This window comes from Hypanus sabinus, chromosome 23, assembly GCF_030144855.1.
Source record: "Hypanus sabinus isolate sHypSab1 chromosome 23, sHypSab1.hap1, whole genome shotgun sequence".
NCBI lineage: Eukaryota > Metazoa > Chordata > Chondrichthyes > Myliobatiformes > Dasyatidae > Hypanus > Hypanus sabinus.
Window position 1 is genome coordinate 35056433 of NC_082728.1, and position 16416 is coordinate 35072848.

The 16416-nt window shown below is 39.7% G+C and overlaps 1 protein-coding gene across 1 annotated transcript in view; it reads left to right on the forward strand.

The window, feature by feature from the left end:
* The window catches only part of pik3r5 (phosphoinositide-3-kinase, regulatory subunit 5), a 104932-nt gene that overhangs the window by 51115 nt on the left and 37401 nt on the right, over positions 1–16416 (forward strand). Inside the window, exons 5-8 of the mRNA XM_059948711.1 lie at positions 915–1053; positions 9481–9550; positions 11931–12105; positions 16030–16183. Of these exons, the coding sequence (XP_059804694.1) occupies positions 915–1053; positions 9481–9550; positions 11931–12105; positions 16030–16183 (538 nt within the window). The remainder of the gene's footprint in view (positions 1–914; positions 1054–9480; positions 9551–11930; positions 12106–16029; positions 16184–16416) is intronic.

A 16416-nucleotide genomic window follows, 5' to 3' on the forward strand; every position in this document is an offset into this window, starting at 1 on the left:
TGATTTGTGTTGTGTGATGGTACTTCCATAAAATTTAGGAAGTTAGAGTGATTCATAAAATAACCAGTTTTTCATAGTGACGATTTTTGTTTGATTTTTTTCTTAAGATGGCTTCTTCTCTGAGAGATATTCACACACCTATTTTCTATTACCAGTGCAGTGAACTTCCTTTCACTTCTCCTTTCTGGCTGTCCTTTCAGTAATTTCCTTCTCCAATTTCTCAGCCTCTCATTATAGAGAAGGTACAACAGAGAAACAGGCCATTCAGCCCACTGTGTGCATGTTGACTAGCAAATACCGTAATCTTACCATAACCAATTCCCTCTTTTCCTCATATTCTCCTCTGATTCTACCAATTTACAATGGCCAACAACCAACCAACATGTATATTATTGGGTGTGGGAGGAGCTGGGATGGTGGGACAATGGAGGCAGGGGATGTGGGGGATCTCACATGGTCACAAGGAAAATGTGCACATTCCAAACTGATTGCTACAGAGGCAGCAGCTCTACAAATGGTGCCATTATACCACCTGGTAGATTAGAACATTCTCCATCAGATCCTCCGAAACACCCTTCCTTTCATCCGACTTAATGCCCCCTATCGTTCTTTAGACTCTGTTTTGGTCACTGTGAAGTCCCCTCGATATAACTTGCTACATTAAAATATTATTCTACAATTAAGAAGACGATCAAGAAGAGTGACTGAAGAACTCTATTGCAATTTCATGTTTAAATGGTAGAAAATTACAAATAAGTTAAATTTAAAATATTTTTACAAGTTATGAAAATAGGATGTTTTTCCAATTAAATGCACTTTCTTGAAAATATTGCTGTTTCAAAATGATTTTTATTTTTTGTATTATGTATTTAGACTTTTCACATTTGCTTCATTTTCTGTCTGGTGGTTTGCAGACACCATATTTCCCTCCAGAATCTAACCTGCTACAAAATGCATACAGCATCTACCACAGTCTCATGACTTGGCCTCTACCTTATTGTCACATTTGCAAGGAGCTTCTATCGTTTATTAATGATGAAATGAAGACACCAGGTGAGAATAGCTTATCATCAAAAAATTATTTGTTGCGTCGTTGAGATATTACACAAACAGTATACAAAGACTGAGAAATATTTATTTTAAAACTCAACATTCATATGGACGATGTAACTGTATTTTATCAGGCAGTTAATCATGTATTATTTGCTTAAGTTGTTTATGATTTTTCTTATCGAACTTCCATATCACAATGCTTGTAACACCAAAGCTAACAGAGTAAAGGCTTTTAGTCAAAGTTTTCAGCCCATTAGGTATGTACCAGTCGTCAAGTTTCCACAAGCATTAATCCTACATTAATTCCATTTTAGTCTCCAAAATACCCACATTTTTCCAATCATCAACACAGAAGGGACAATTTGCATTAACCGGTAAACCTATAAACCCACATGTCTTTGGGATGAGGGAGGGAACTGAGATATCCAGGGGAATCCCATGTAGTCACAGCCAGAATGTGCAAACTCCTCTGGGTCAGTATCAGAAGTTTGCATTGAACCTGGGTTCCTGGAGCTGTGCTAACATCAGTACTAACTGATACAGAACCATACAAAAGTCTAAGGCACATATATATATAGCTAGGGTGCCTAAGACTTTTTCACAGTACTGCATTTGTCAGCATGAAGCAGAGAGCAAGATTGTAAATCTGGCAGGAACAAAGAATGGTGGGAATGGTGAGGGTGGGGTGCTGTGGGGGGGGGGTGGTGTGGGACAGGTGGCAGAGTAGGAGTTCCAGGGGTGAGGGGGTGGTGTGGTTGCAGCCACACCTATCCCCGACACACCAGGCAAGGTCATTTAATTCCAAACAATCGGTTAATTGATCAATACAAAATACTGTATCTCTAGTGCTTCTGGTTCCTCCCTTTCCCATCCCCTTTCCCCAACTGTGATTCCCCTCTCCCTGCCCCCTTCCTGCTTTCAGTCCACCACAGAGACCCATATCAGAATCACGTATATCATCACTCAAATATGTCATGAAATTTGTTTTTGTTTTGTTGCAGCATTACAGTGCAATACATGAAATTACTACATTTTATATATATATATATATATATATATATATATATATATATATAAAATAAACCTGAGGCTTTTCCTCAATGCTGCATGGATTTTCCTGTTACTTATTTTCCCACAAGACCATTGATGCCCCATTGTTTGCCCATTGATTCTTCTAAAACCAACACACAATGAGGAATGTGGGAGGAAATTGGTGCACCTGCTGGAAACCCACATGGCCAAAGGGAGAACTTGCAAACTCCACACGGAGAGCACCCGTGGTCAGGATTGAATCTAGGTCACAGGAGCTCTGTTAGCAATCCCACAATTTCCTCATCCAGAATGTTCCAAATGTAATCTCCTTACCCCCTAATCCTTGTAGACAATTATGTCTCACACAGCAAGCTCCAGACCCAGCTTTACTGATACCCAGGTCTTCTTTTGTCCTTGGGCCTTGGGCACAGTAGAACTTTGTAACAAAGCAAGATTCATTGGCTTATCACTCCTTGCACATTTAATGCATTTTTGTGGACACTGAAGAATTTTCTCTGAGGAAAGAAAGCTAGGAGGAGATCCAGTGGAGGTTTCAATGGTTATGAAAGGTTCTTACAGAGTGGAGACAGAAACTGTCTTATCAGGACTGGGGAAAACTGTAACTCGAGGCCATCATTATAAAATAATCACAAAAAAATTGTGAAGAAAATCTAGAAGAAGCTTATTTACGCAAAAGGTGGTATGAACGTGATTCTTTATCGCACAGAGGCAAATAGTTTGGATGCATTGGAAGTGGGGCCTGGGAGATGTAAGTGGGAAACACAGGGTTACACTGACAGATTTCACTGGATAAAGCATAAGCATCAGCCATGTGGAGCAGCATTTTCTTGCATTCGACTTCTAAACTCCTGTTGTTTCCTGAAATGCGGCAGTTCTGAAACTGTTCATTAACTAAGAAATCTGAGGCATTTATTTCTCACAATTGTTGCATTCCTCGTATACCTGGGAAACATGCCCATCCACACCAACTTTCCTCAGAAGGTCACACCAAGAAAAAGCATATTTATTTTCACCGAAAGTAGTATGAACTCACTCAAATATCTATACAATATCAGTTCGGAGATTCAGGGCTTACAACATGAATTTTAAAGATGTTCTGAGAAAAATAGAACATCCTGTATAAATATAGTAATGGCTTGTGGTTGATCTGCCTTAACTAAACAATGTTATATCAGTTGCAGCTTTCAAAAGGCCTTGTGCAGTATGTGCTTTGCATTTTCACAGATCTAAACAAACCTTATTTAGCTCCCAACAAACTGAATTACCAAGAATCATTGGACCCCAGAATAATAGAAAAGAGGAAGTGCTTCAGTGCAGTTTGCCTATGAAACAGTACTCCAATTAATGCCTCCCTTTGGCTTTTCCCATGTCCTGAAAGAGTTTGGTTTTCATGCAGCTCACTCTTAAACACTATTATTAAATCTATTTTCTGCACCTCTCGGAGCAGGCAACTCAGATAGAAACATAGAAAACTTACAGCACAATACAGGCCCTTCGGCCCACAAAGTTGTGCCGAAAATGTCCCTACCTCAGAACTACCTAGGTTTTACCCATAGTCCTCTATTTTTCTAAGCTCCACATAGCCATCCAGGAGCCTCTTAAAAGACCCTATCATTTCCACCTCCACTGCCGCCAGCAACCCATTCCACTCACTCACCACTCCCCACGTAAAAAACTTACCCATGACATTTCCTCTGTACCTGCTTCCAAGCACCTGAAAACGATGCCCTCTCATGCTAGCCATTTCAGCCCTGGGGAAAAGCCTCTGACTATCCACACGATCAATGCCTCTCATTATCTTGTACACCTCTATCAAGTCACCTCTCATCCTCTGTCGCTCCAAGGAGAAAAGGCTGAGTTCACTCAATCTATTCTCGTAAGGCATGCTCCCCAATCCAGGCAACATCCTTGTAAATCTCTTCTGCACCCTTTCTATGGCTTCCACATCCACCAGAACTGAGCACAGTACTCCAAGTGGGGTCTGACCAGGGTACTATATGGCTGCAACATTACCTCTCGGCTCCTAAACTCAATCCCACAGTTGATGAAGGCCAATGCACCATATGCCTTCTTAACCACAGAGTCAATAAGTGTAGCAGCTTTGAGTGTCCTATGGACACTGACCCCAAGATCCCTCTGATCCTCCACGCTGTCAAGAGTCTTACCATTAATGCTATATTCTGCCATCATATTTGACCTATCAAAATGAACCACTTCACACTTCTTTGGGTATTACGTAAATCGTTTAACTTTCTTTCTAAATGTGGGTGACATGGTAGCTCAATGCACCACTGACCCAGGTTCAATGCCCGTCTTCGTCTGTAGGGAGTTTGTATGCTCTCCCTGTGACCACATGGGTTTCCTCTGGGTGCTCAGGTTTTCTCCCACATACCAAAGATGTACGGGTTAGTAGGTTAATTGGTCAGATGAGTGCAATTGGGTAGTGTAGGCCCATTGGGCCGGAAAGGCCTGTTACTGCGCTGTACCACTATATAAAAAATAAAATAAATATATAGAGTGTCAGGTCACCTCTTGTTCCTTTGGAGCTTCCAATCCGAATGCATATCAGCTTGTTCTGGCACTTCCTCTGCCCAGCCCTGCAAGAGAAAGCAGAGAGTCATGCAAACCAGCCTGCCTTCCACTGCCTCAGTCTCCATTCACAGCCAGGAAGCAGCCAGCAGAAACGAACACTGCTCCCGCCCCTGTCATCCTCTCTTCACCCCTCTCTCATTCAGCAAAAGATACAAAAGCCTGAAAGCACAATGCCACCAGACTGAAAGACAGCTCCTATCCCACTGCTTTCAGACTCTTGAATGGACTTCTCGTACACCAAAGCTGAATTTGCGATTTCTCACTCTTCCTCATCCCAGTCAGTTCATCTGCTTTCCTGTATTGCACTCTCACTATACCCTAAACGCAATATTCTGCATTCTATTTTCTTTTGTGACCTTGGTGTACTTTTCTGTGTTTTTGAACATTTCAGTAAACATCCTTATCTTTACTTGCAAAGCTGCAGAATGTGTTTGCTGCTTCACAGCAGCCTGTTTAATGTCGCCTGCCACCTTCAGACATGATGCACACACCAGGTTTCTGTAATCCTGCTCCATTATAGAGTGGACGATCTACCTCCCATCTCCTGTCTGCATTCTTCCATCCTCTTCACCCTTCCCCCAGCTACATTTAGCTCGGCCAGCACCTGGTCATTCGACTCTTTGTCGCTATCATCCTGAAGTGGAGTGTTTTTCTCATCAGCAGTATTTACAGGCTTTGTGGCATCTGCTGGCTTTGAAAACAAGTTCTGTAACCACAGGTGTAGATTATATATCATTTACAACTCAAGTAAACACTGATCACTGGGGTCATCTTTTTAGTCCTGTCTGAAAGTCACATCAAGGTTTGTGGCCAGAATCTTCTGAAGAGATTAGAAAACACTTCACTTAGACTGGATGTCAAATTGACCTTGAATATTGTCATCCTTTTAAGTGGCTCCATCTTATTTTTCATATCCAAACCAACTTGTTTATACTTTCTTGCTGCAACAATAGAAAACAAGTACAATTTTTTAGCACCTCAGTCACACCCTTCGATTCAATAAGGTTTCTTCTCTGGTCAGTACTCACCCCCCGCCCTGCTCCACAACATGTGATTGCTGCTTTACTCTTCATGCATATTTTTTATAAGACATCTAACTTCCTTTTTACATTGTCCGCAGATCTATACTCAATCATTCTCCTTCCCTTTGTTATCTATTTTAGTTATCATATAAAGTATCCTCTATTCAACTTGGTTCTCTGCTGAATAACGAGTTTAGAATTTATCTTCCTTTTTCTGTTTCAAAATAATAATTATATCTTTAATCATCTAGGGAACATTGAATGCATTTCCTCAGTTCCCCAGTGTGCCTAGTCTTTGCCTGAACTACAGTATATCTTCTTTCAAGGCATCCCACTGGACTTTTACAGTTAAATTTATTAAACGTTGATTCCTTCTTACTGCGGCCAAATTCTTCTGCAAGATATTGGAAATCAGTCATGCTTCAGTTGAGTATTTCCACAATAAGTGTTTCCTTACTCGTTTCCACGACTACTCTAATCCCGATAATGCCTGTTTCCTAATCACATACAAGGGAAAATCTGCAGATGCTAGAAATCCGAGCAACACACACAAAATGCTGGAGGAACTCAGCAGGCCAGGCAGCATCAATGGAAAAGAGTACAGTCAGAGTTTTGAGCAGACAGCCTTTGGCAAGACTCAAGTGGGGGTCCTGCCGATGGGTCTCGCCCTGAAACATTGTCAATGTCCAAATTTACACTTAGATAATTGAATATCCCATTATTGTTACTTGAAAGTCTTGCATGAAAATTTTCTCCTCTGTCTTCTTTCGATCAGTTAATTTTCATTTCTTGAAAGTACTAGGGATAGGAAAAGTGGTAGCTCCTTATGCCTGCTTACTTTTAATGATAAACCTTTTCTCTTTGGACCCCAAGGCATATCTAACTTTCTGATTACTGATGCTACACTTTCACTCAATACCTCTGCCATAATCTCTCCACTGTTACTGTCCTTACGTTTCAAATATGTCAGGAATATTAAGTGTCTATTATTAGAGCTCATCTGTTATCCAGTGTAGGCACTCATGTATTAAATCTGGGCATTTATGTTATAAACACTGTCTAGACTAATTCATTTTCTTCCTGTCTGTTTCCATTTCTGAAATTGACTTTAGTCCCTACTTGTATGGTGTAACTCTCTGACCCTCTTTCCCATGCTTTATCCAGGTGTCACAACTGTGAACCGCAGATACATTTGTATCTTCAGACTGATCTTGCTTTTGAAAAAAAAATTGAAGGTCCTAGTTTAACTTTTCTTGTTCCAAGATCAACTGATTGTTGCCCACTTATAGCAATTTGCATGCCATTTGTCCAAATGAACAAGTGTTTTTCTCTAAACCTCCCTTTAGTGTTTGTAAACTAATGTTGGTTCAATTGATTTTTAATTAGGAGAGCAAAAACGTCTTTTGATAAAGTGTTTATTCACTTTTGCTCTTTCCATCTTAAACTCATAGTTTCTTTTCAATCACTGGAATTGAATTAAATTCAGGCTTATGGATTTTTGCTCTGCCACAGACAGTAAACCTTGGATTCTGATTATGAAGATGAGAGCACTCTTCCTATTCTTCACCTAAATACCTAGCTTAATCTGTGAAACACCAGACACCAGCCCTGACTTTAACCATGCCTACAATATAAAAAGCAGGAGAATATCTGAACTCTTCATTAGAGTCTGTGGATCTTTATCACCCATTACTGTTAAGTAATATGGAGCTCACAGATCTGAAAACTACCTTGCATTTCAAGGACTTGGCCAGTGATGGCAGTGTGATTGTTCTGGTTTGATGTTGGTAACAGAATCACTTGAGTTAATTCTGTGGTCTCCAATTTCACAATTCTCCATTTGAATCTGTATGCATGCATGCATGCAATCAGTGACGTTTATAGAATACCAAATTGTAACTTACTTCCCACAATTCGATGATCACGAATTTACTGCATTTCATAATTTGAAGTGAATGACATATCTGTTAGATGCGAAATCTCTTGGAGGGTTCATCAGAATCATAAAACAAGATAGAGCAACTAAGCGGACTGTTCAACCTGTTCATTTGCTGCATTTTGTTCAGATTGCTCCATTCCACATGTAAGTTCCCCATGGACCCATTTTTACTTGTCTAATTCCTGTCACCATAACTATACATCCCTTCTTCCCTAACTCCATATCCAGCAGTCCTTGAATCCACCAATATTGTTGACTTCAGCCATGACTAGCATTATTAAGGATTAATTTATTTCACATGAAATGTTTGGAGGATATTTGGAGGGTGAAAGTTCAATGTGTATCTGCGAGCAGGTTGGCCCTCCCCATTCTGAATTGAGGCTGGACGTAACCAAAATCTATTCATGAAACTGCAAACTCTTCATCTTTACACCCCCAAAGCAAAATTTATTCTTCAAATCCTAATTTAAAATCTTAAAACAGGAAGCAGAAGTGAAAAATTCCGAACTATAGAAAATTGGGTATGCAAATAATCTTTATGAATGGGCAAACAATATGCTGTTTACTTAGGGGAATTCTCAGTCCTTTTTATACAGTTTAGGTTTATTTCCTGCAACAGAACATGTCATGCCATGCTGTCCTTCCTGATAATCTCTGATGTCGAGATTCAAAATACCCTGTAATGATGCTGTGTTTAGTCTTTAGTTCCATGGGTCAACCGGGATTTGAATGTTATGATAGGGACGTGAACATTCCACATATTGAGGCCATAGGTACACTGAACGAGCAGTGTTAGACAGGCCACAGACTGCCCAAAAGGCGCTCTATTTCTTATCTTTTACAGAAAGAGATTACCAAATAGATAAAGAAAAATATTCTGTGTTGTGCTTAACGCATCCTCTAAGAGCTCTGTCAGGAGTCTGTACATTTTCTCTGTGACCACGTGGGGCTCCCCCCAAATTCCAAATGAGTACTGCTCAGAGTTAGTAAATTGTGGAAGCACGTCACAACTTGTGCTCTCACCAGTACACCCCTCACTGATTTGCTTTGATGTAAACAGTGCCTTTCACTGAATATTTCAACATACTTGAGACACATAAATCGAACCTGTACCTTTAAGAAATGCCATATTCCATTGAATCCTGGGGATTTCCAGCCCATGTTTGCTAAAAAAAAATTGAGGAGCATTTGGGATGTTACTGAGAACCTTGAGGCCATGCTATAGAAACTCACATAACTCTTGATTAAGTGGGAAGGATTAAATGCTCTCACATCTACAGGCGAGGTGCACCACTCGCCATTGGCTGCCCAGCTCAGGCAGAAACTGTAATTTCCACTTATTGGCCTCAAATCCCACTAAACCAGTGGGAAAGCAAGTCATCCTCAAACCTGAGGGACGGTCTAAGAAGGAGACTTGGGGAATGTAGCATACTGCTCCTCAGTCATCTGCTCAACACTAAAATGCTGGAATACTTTTGGACTGACAAGATGTTTCAGAAAGATTTACTTCCTTGGTATTCACCAGATTTTACATGATAGAAAAGGTCCTTATTTTTTTTGTATGTGATTGATGAATAACAGTAATATTGATGGTATTCAAAATCAGGAAGAGTTTTAGAAAAGGAATTGAATTATTTCACAGTTTAGGATGAACAGATCTTCCATAAGTTATATTTCAGAATAAACTGCTCAGTGTAATGTTTCATGATATTAATAAATAATTTTAAAAACCATTTGTCTTCTAATTGACAATGATTTTAATTTGAAGTTTATTTTGCCTTGTAAGTTTTACTCATATTAATGAAATTGTTTCACCTTTAGGAATCTCATTCCAGAGGTTGGTGAGAGCTGAACAAGGATTAACAACGAAAAATCTTCAAAATAAAACACTGTAAGAACTAACTGCTTCAAGGAGTACTTTCAATATAAATGTAACACCATGGCTAAATACTTCAAACTGACTAGAGCTTCCCTTTTTTTGACTTTGTCAAAGTATGTTCTATTGAGGGGAAAGGAGCAATGAGATTTGCAACATAACTGGATAAATTTCTCTACGTTTTTCTGTATATGCTTGTGATAGTGTGCTTTTCCTTTCCCTGTGCCACAGGAAGTTTTAAGTGGCAGTGCACATGCTGGCTTCTAAGCAGATCTGAATTATAACATTCCACCTTCTTGGGTGCACCTATTTAGAAATTCAAAACAATATAATTTTACATTGCTCTGGGCAACCAGCCAAAGAATACTCAATATGGAAGTATGATTGAGATCCCAGTGAGGGCAGATACTGTAATCTGCAGAGAAAAAGGAAACTGCTGCAGGGACTCAACTGGTCAGACACCATCTGTAAGTCAGAGAGATGGGTAATATTTCCGGTCATGACCCTACATCAAAATAAGGCCATCGTCATTATGGAAAAAAAATGCAGCAAGGATCGATTTCTAAAAGTCCTTGAATACATTCTTTGTCTCAATTCTGCCATCTACTGGCATTGTTGCATTGCTTTCTTATTAAATGCATAGTTTTTCCTTTGAAAAAATTAATTGTTCTGCTTCTGAAATTTTTAACCTTTTATGAGCTTAAACCAGTTAATCGATCAATGAAATCTTCAGGCTTACTGTTCCAGTGGATCTTTATGCAACTTCAGTTCTTGAGTTCTATTTTAATTTAAAGTTCCATGTTTTTAAGTTAATCATACAATGTTTGCTTCAAAAAATTACAGACTAGAAATGTTGGAAAAGTGTAATGTTTTTGAATATAACGTGGATGCATTTTACCTTGAGTCTAGTTATGTGCGTTCTAAAACCTTCTGGGAAGGCTGTAAACCATTTATCCCAATGTAAGGAACGGAAATGTAAAAAAAAATTGTGCTTTTTGAGTATCTGAGCTAACGTAGAAAATGCTGGAAGCACTCTGTAGGTCAGGTAGTAGCAGAGAAGCAGAGTTAAAGGTCTTTTCATCTGGTTCTGGTGAATGGCCATAAACTTGAAATGCTAACTGTGTTTCTTTCTCCATAAAAGCTGCCTGGCCTCCGGCATTTTCTGTCATTATGCCAGCTTTATTTGAGAGTACTAGCAATTGTTTCATACCTTGAAGGATCCATCGCACTTTCTGGACCCCTGGTTCTTTCGTGCGCAATATATTTCAACAAATTGAGTCTGGGTTATCTGTATATAATAACAGAGTACACAGAAATTTCTAAGCACGTACAATGATGAGAAAAACAAACCACAGATGTTTTGACATTGTGTGCAGTAGAGAACTAAAATCTCCTTCACCATTGTTTAAATACCGCTCATCATTTTCTCACAAAATTATTGATTTCAGTTTTGTAGTTTTCTCAGAATTCTTGACAACTTCCCAGGTTTCCCCTCACCCTTCCACTTCACTGTTCTGCAGGCTTCTCCCATGCATCATACAGATGACACCTCCCATGCTCGATTGACCTGATGAAAGCATCCGACCCCTATTCCTCACTTACATTAATCTGCACACCTGACCATCCTCAACTCCAGTTCCTATTGGTGCCCTTTGGTTCCTATTGCCCTGACAATCCCCCCTGGACCCCAGCTCTAGATTCTGTTCACCACTCCCAGACTTTCTACCATCTCTGTCCTAACATCTCAAATCAGCTCCAACATGGCAACCCACTACAAAGCACCACCTTAACATGGCAGAACTTCCAGCAGCTGTATTTCCTTCTAAAGTCTTTCAATATCAGTTAATTTAAGTATCCAAGGACACAGAGGAACAAGACCAGGAATAAAGTGGCAATTAAATAATAGATTTCCAAATTTAATTGTATTCTTTTAGCTATTTCAAGCAGTCAGCTCTGTTGTTTAGGGCTCTATGTCTTAGCTCAGACATCAATCCCCCTATCACTGAATTTTGAATTTCCACAATGTTTTCTACAGACTGAATCTTTCAGCTTCTCAAGTATAACATCTCAGGGTTGAACCCTGGTTTGGATGCATCTTGTTTAACACTGTCTTCATTATTTATGTTAGCAGTCAGAGTGAATAGACTAAGCTAGATTTGATATAGTAATTCAGTGCTGAAGTAACAGAATGCTTGGCCCCTTGAAACACCCAACTCACAGCCAGCAAGTCTCAATTCTTTGCGACTTTTTTTATGCAACAGCTTCCAGTTAATTAGATTTAATGTCAAAAATAAAGACATCTTTTCCAAATATTTTTCTACAAATCCTTTATTGTCATGGCAATTGAACGTGTGCTCGAGACCTCATACATATTTTTCTTTTCTCTCCCTTACAGAACAGTCCTTCTGCTTAATTCCTCTGAAGTATCCAGTGACTTTATGTCAGTCGCCAAGAAGATAAGCAGCAAGCGTCAGTCCCCAGGAGATTCTTACATCACCCTGATTAAGCACATGTACCAGGCAGTTTTTGGTGCTAAGTACAACTTGAATGATATTCAAAGTGCCCTTGAGGTAAAGAAGCTTCCTGTTAATGGAAATGAATATGAAATGATTCCATTATGTGATGACAGTGATTTAAAATAATAATACACCCTTGAGAAGAGCAGCAGAATTTTTATTAAGGTTAAATAATATGATCATAGTGACTCAGTCCGGACGTTACTCAGTGAGAGAATAATGTGAGGTAGATTTATGCTAATGCTGAAGGCCAAAAGCATGTAGATGAAATAAATCAAGTATGAATATTGACACAGAAAAAGAGACAGGTATCTGAAGGAACCAACCTGCATTGTCCTTTCAAAATAAAACACTACAGATGATGAAAATGTGAAGAAAGAAGAGGAGCACTGGAAGAACTCAATAGGTCCGGTCGCATGTGTCCAATGTTTGATCAACATTGACTGTAGGAAAGAAACACTTGTAACAAAACCCTGAATAAGAACTGTCCACTTCCATTAGCCATGGATCTGGGATATGCCCTGATACAGTATTATTGAGGGCTTTCTGTGTAAGGTTCTGATCTAGTGTAATGCATTTTATTTAATTTCGGATTGCATCCCAGCCATCTATAGTACCCTAGCTGTTGCTTTATTGGACTAGAATTCGACTTGCGCCAGTGACCCAGAGTTCAACTCACAGAAATAAAGCAGTCCTCCGATAGTGAAATCCTCAAATAATGTAGAGAACGGTTTTTGGTTGCATGATGTAATTCAGGGAAGGAAATGGGTCATGCTTATCCAGTCTGCTGCAATCTAGCCTCTAATATGCCTTAGGATGCTCAAGAGGCAATTATCAATGGGCAGTGAACTCTAGGTCCCCCTCTGGTCATTATTTGGATCCACTCACCCTATAATTTATCCTTGAGAAAGAGGCAACCCTAACTAATTCAGGAAGATGAAGTGAGGGAACACACTCCAGACCTCATCAAGAAATCAAGAGAGCAGTTGAGCAGTTTCAAGTTCTTGGATGTCAACATCTCTGAAGATCTATCCAGACCAACATATTGATGCAATCAATTACAAATAAGGCATGACAGTGGCAACATTTCATTAGGAGTTTGAGGAGAATTGGTATGTCACTCACAAATAAGTACCAGAAGGAGCATTCTAATTGGTTGCATCACTATCTGGTATGGAGGGGCCACTGCACTGGATTGGAAAAAACTGCAAAAAGTTGAAAACTCAACCAGCTTCATCGTGGGCACTAGACTCCCCAGCATCAAGGATACCTTCGAAAGACAACGCCTCAGAAAGACAGCATCTGCCCTTAGGTAGCCTGATCACTTAGGACATGCTTTCTCTCATTGCTGGCATCAAAGATGAGGCAGCAGAGCTTGAAGACGCATGCTCAGCCTATCAGGACAGCTTCTACCCCTCTGCCATTGGATTTTTGAATGGGCAATGAACCCATTAATACAACATCATTATTTTTCCTCTCTTTTTGCTCTACTTATTGAATTTAATTTTTTATATATGTATATATCTTATTGTAATTTGTAGTTTATATTATTATGTTTTGCACTGTGCAATACATAATAACTCTGGAACTCTAATAACTCTTACGGTCTGGAATTTTTATATAAATTTGTTTAAGATGTTTATTTTTTGTCTTCTGCATTAGTGTGGCAGTGGAAAATGTATTTTAGATTTCTAAACATTCATTTTTCAAAAAATTAAATGTTGCAGAGAATTTTTGTATTTTTTAAAAGAAAGTAACATATTAAGTAATCGTTAAATCTTGCACCGTGGCAAGGGTGAACACAACAACAATGCACGAGATGGTTATCCTACATCAGTAAGGTCTTTCCCAAGCAGAAATTTCATAGCAGGCAGAAATTTCAAGATGTGCCATCCAAGCTCTTCTGAGGAAGCACAAAGATACTGGTAAGGTGGAGGACCAGAAACACAGTGGGCACCATGGAAACTGAGTGCAGCAGACGAGGGATACATCAAACTGACATCTGTTCTAAATCGGAAGAAGTCCAGGACTGCTATCAGCTATGAAGTCACAGAAACCACTGGAACCCAAGTACACCCCTCTGCAGTCTGGAGATGTCGTGTCAGAAGTGGTCTTCATGGAACTACTGCTGCCTAAAAGCCATTCCTCTGAAACAAAGCCAAAAGACCCACCTATGCACAAAATCACAAGGACTGAACAATGGCAGCAAGTGCTCTGGACTGACGAGTCAAACCTTGAAATTCCACAGGATGTAGCTTGTCTGTAGAAGAGCTGGAGAGTGCTACATAGATGACTATCTGCGGCCCACAGTGAAGCATGGTGGAGGCTCCCTGCAGGTTAGGACTGCATTTCTGCCAAATGGAGTTGGCAGCATTAATGGAATCCTCAATGCTGAGAAGTACAAGCAGGTTCTCAGCCTTCATGCAATATCATCAAGGCGACTCTGACTGGTCCCAAATTCATTCTATGGCAGGACACTGACCCCAAACATGGCCCAGGTCATAAAGAACTATCTTCGGTGAAAAGAAGAACAAGGAGCTCTGCAACAGATGGTACGGCCTCCACTGAGCCCTGATCTCTACATCATCGAGGCTATCTGGAATTACCTGGAGAGACAGAAGCAAGTGAGACAGCCAAAGTCTTACAGAGAAGAATTGTGCCAAGTTTTCCAAATGCTTGGACAACCTACCAGCTGATTTTCTTATAAAACTGCACAATGGTGTACCTGAGAGAATTGATACAGTTTGAAAAACAAAGGGTCGTCACACCAAATACTGAGTTGATTTACTTTTTAACTGTTATTTATAGTAAATATTTTTGATATTTAGAAACTTTTCATTTCATTATTTTTGAAAGCATCTTTGCTTTAGTTAATTTTTACATGTGCCTAGGACTTCTGCACAGTACTGTACTTGTAATTTATAGTTTTTATTGCCATGTATTGCAATGTACTGCTGCCACGAAACAACAAATTTCACAACATAATGATATTCAGCCTGATTCTGATTGTAACAACTCTGAAGAGCAATCTGTAGATTTGTAGGATAAGACAGACTCTCGGCTTCACAATCTGCCTGGTTATGATCTTGTGTTTTCTCATTTACCTGCACTTTTTTTTTCAGTAGCTTTTAAACTTTATTCTGGATTGTTATTGCTTACCTTGTTTTAGCTCAGTACACAGCGTGATCTGTGTGAGCAGTACTCAAGGTAAGCTTTTGGTACATGTGACTATACTAAACCAATGCCAGTGCCAATAACACTGACATTTTCATCAATCCCAATAACCTCAGAATGACCACAACTGGTTTGTCCCTGGCCCCCTTCCATCCATGTAGTTTGTGGAACTCGAGTGAGGCGGTTTCACGCGCAGCATTTCCACAGGTGGTGAAGTAATCTGATTCTGGAAAGGAAGAGTCATCTTCCACAATAATGTCCAAAGACCAATGTTGTTGGTTGACATGCGGTGTTCTTTCAGATGCTGGTATTTACAATGGAGCTTCTGGAAGTGCTGGTTTAATGGCAATGTGTCCCTACCCACAGCCACTGTCACTAGTTGTCAGCTATAGTTTCTCAATAGTCTTCACCATTGCTGAAGAATCTGATTTCCCTTTCACCAATATCTTTAAAGCTGAGTTTTGGCTCCCACTCTGGTCAGTAGTTGGAGCCACTTCCCTTCAATTCATCCTTGAGAAAGAGGCAACCCTACTTCTGAGAGTGATCAGCAACATTTTGCAATCAATATGGTTGCCAAATGGCACATAGCAGGAGCCCACAGGAAGGACCAGTAACATCTATCTTACTGATGCTAGATCCACAATAAACATGGGACATTTTAACAGGCATACTCTGAAGTTTCATTTTGCATCCATGTGAACAGTCTAGTAGTTTTTTGATATTAAATTGTGGTAGACCTATTACTACTTAACCTTATTAGTAACTGTATTCCTTGCATGAAACTGTTTTGCTTTTTTTTCCCAGTGTAAAACTGAAAGTGAACTCTTAGAGATTTTTTCAAACTGTTCTGATACTATGGAAATTGCAGCTACTATGAAGGACATTGCCAAAGCCAAAGAACATTTAGCGGCCAAATTAGAGGAGTTTAAGGAAAGATATGAGCTTCTCGCAAAATCAGGTACGTAATTCATTGTCAACATCATGAATAGCTTGCATTTTGTGCTCCAAACCTATTGCAAGCACATAGTGCAAGAAGTAGTGTGAAAGTAAGAATTAGAAGCATTTTCCTAGTCCATATTGACTTTTTAATCTCCCTCCAATGTTCAACAGAATAATTACCACCCTCAGTACTTATCAGATTTCAGCACGGGTAGCCTTTCTGTTCCTGCTTCACATCCCCAGCTGCTGTCT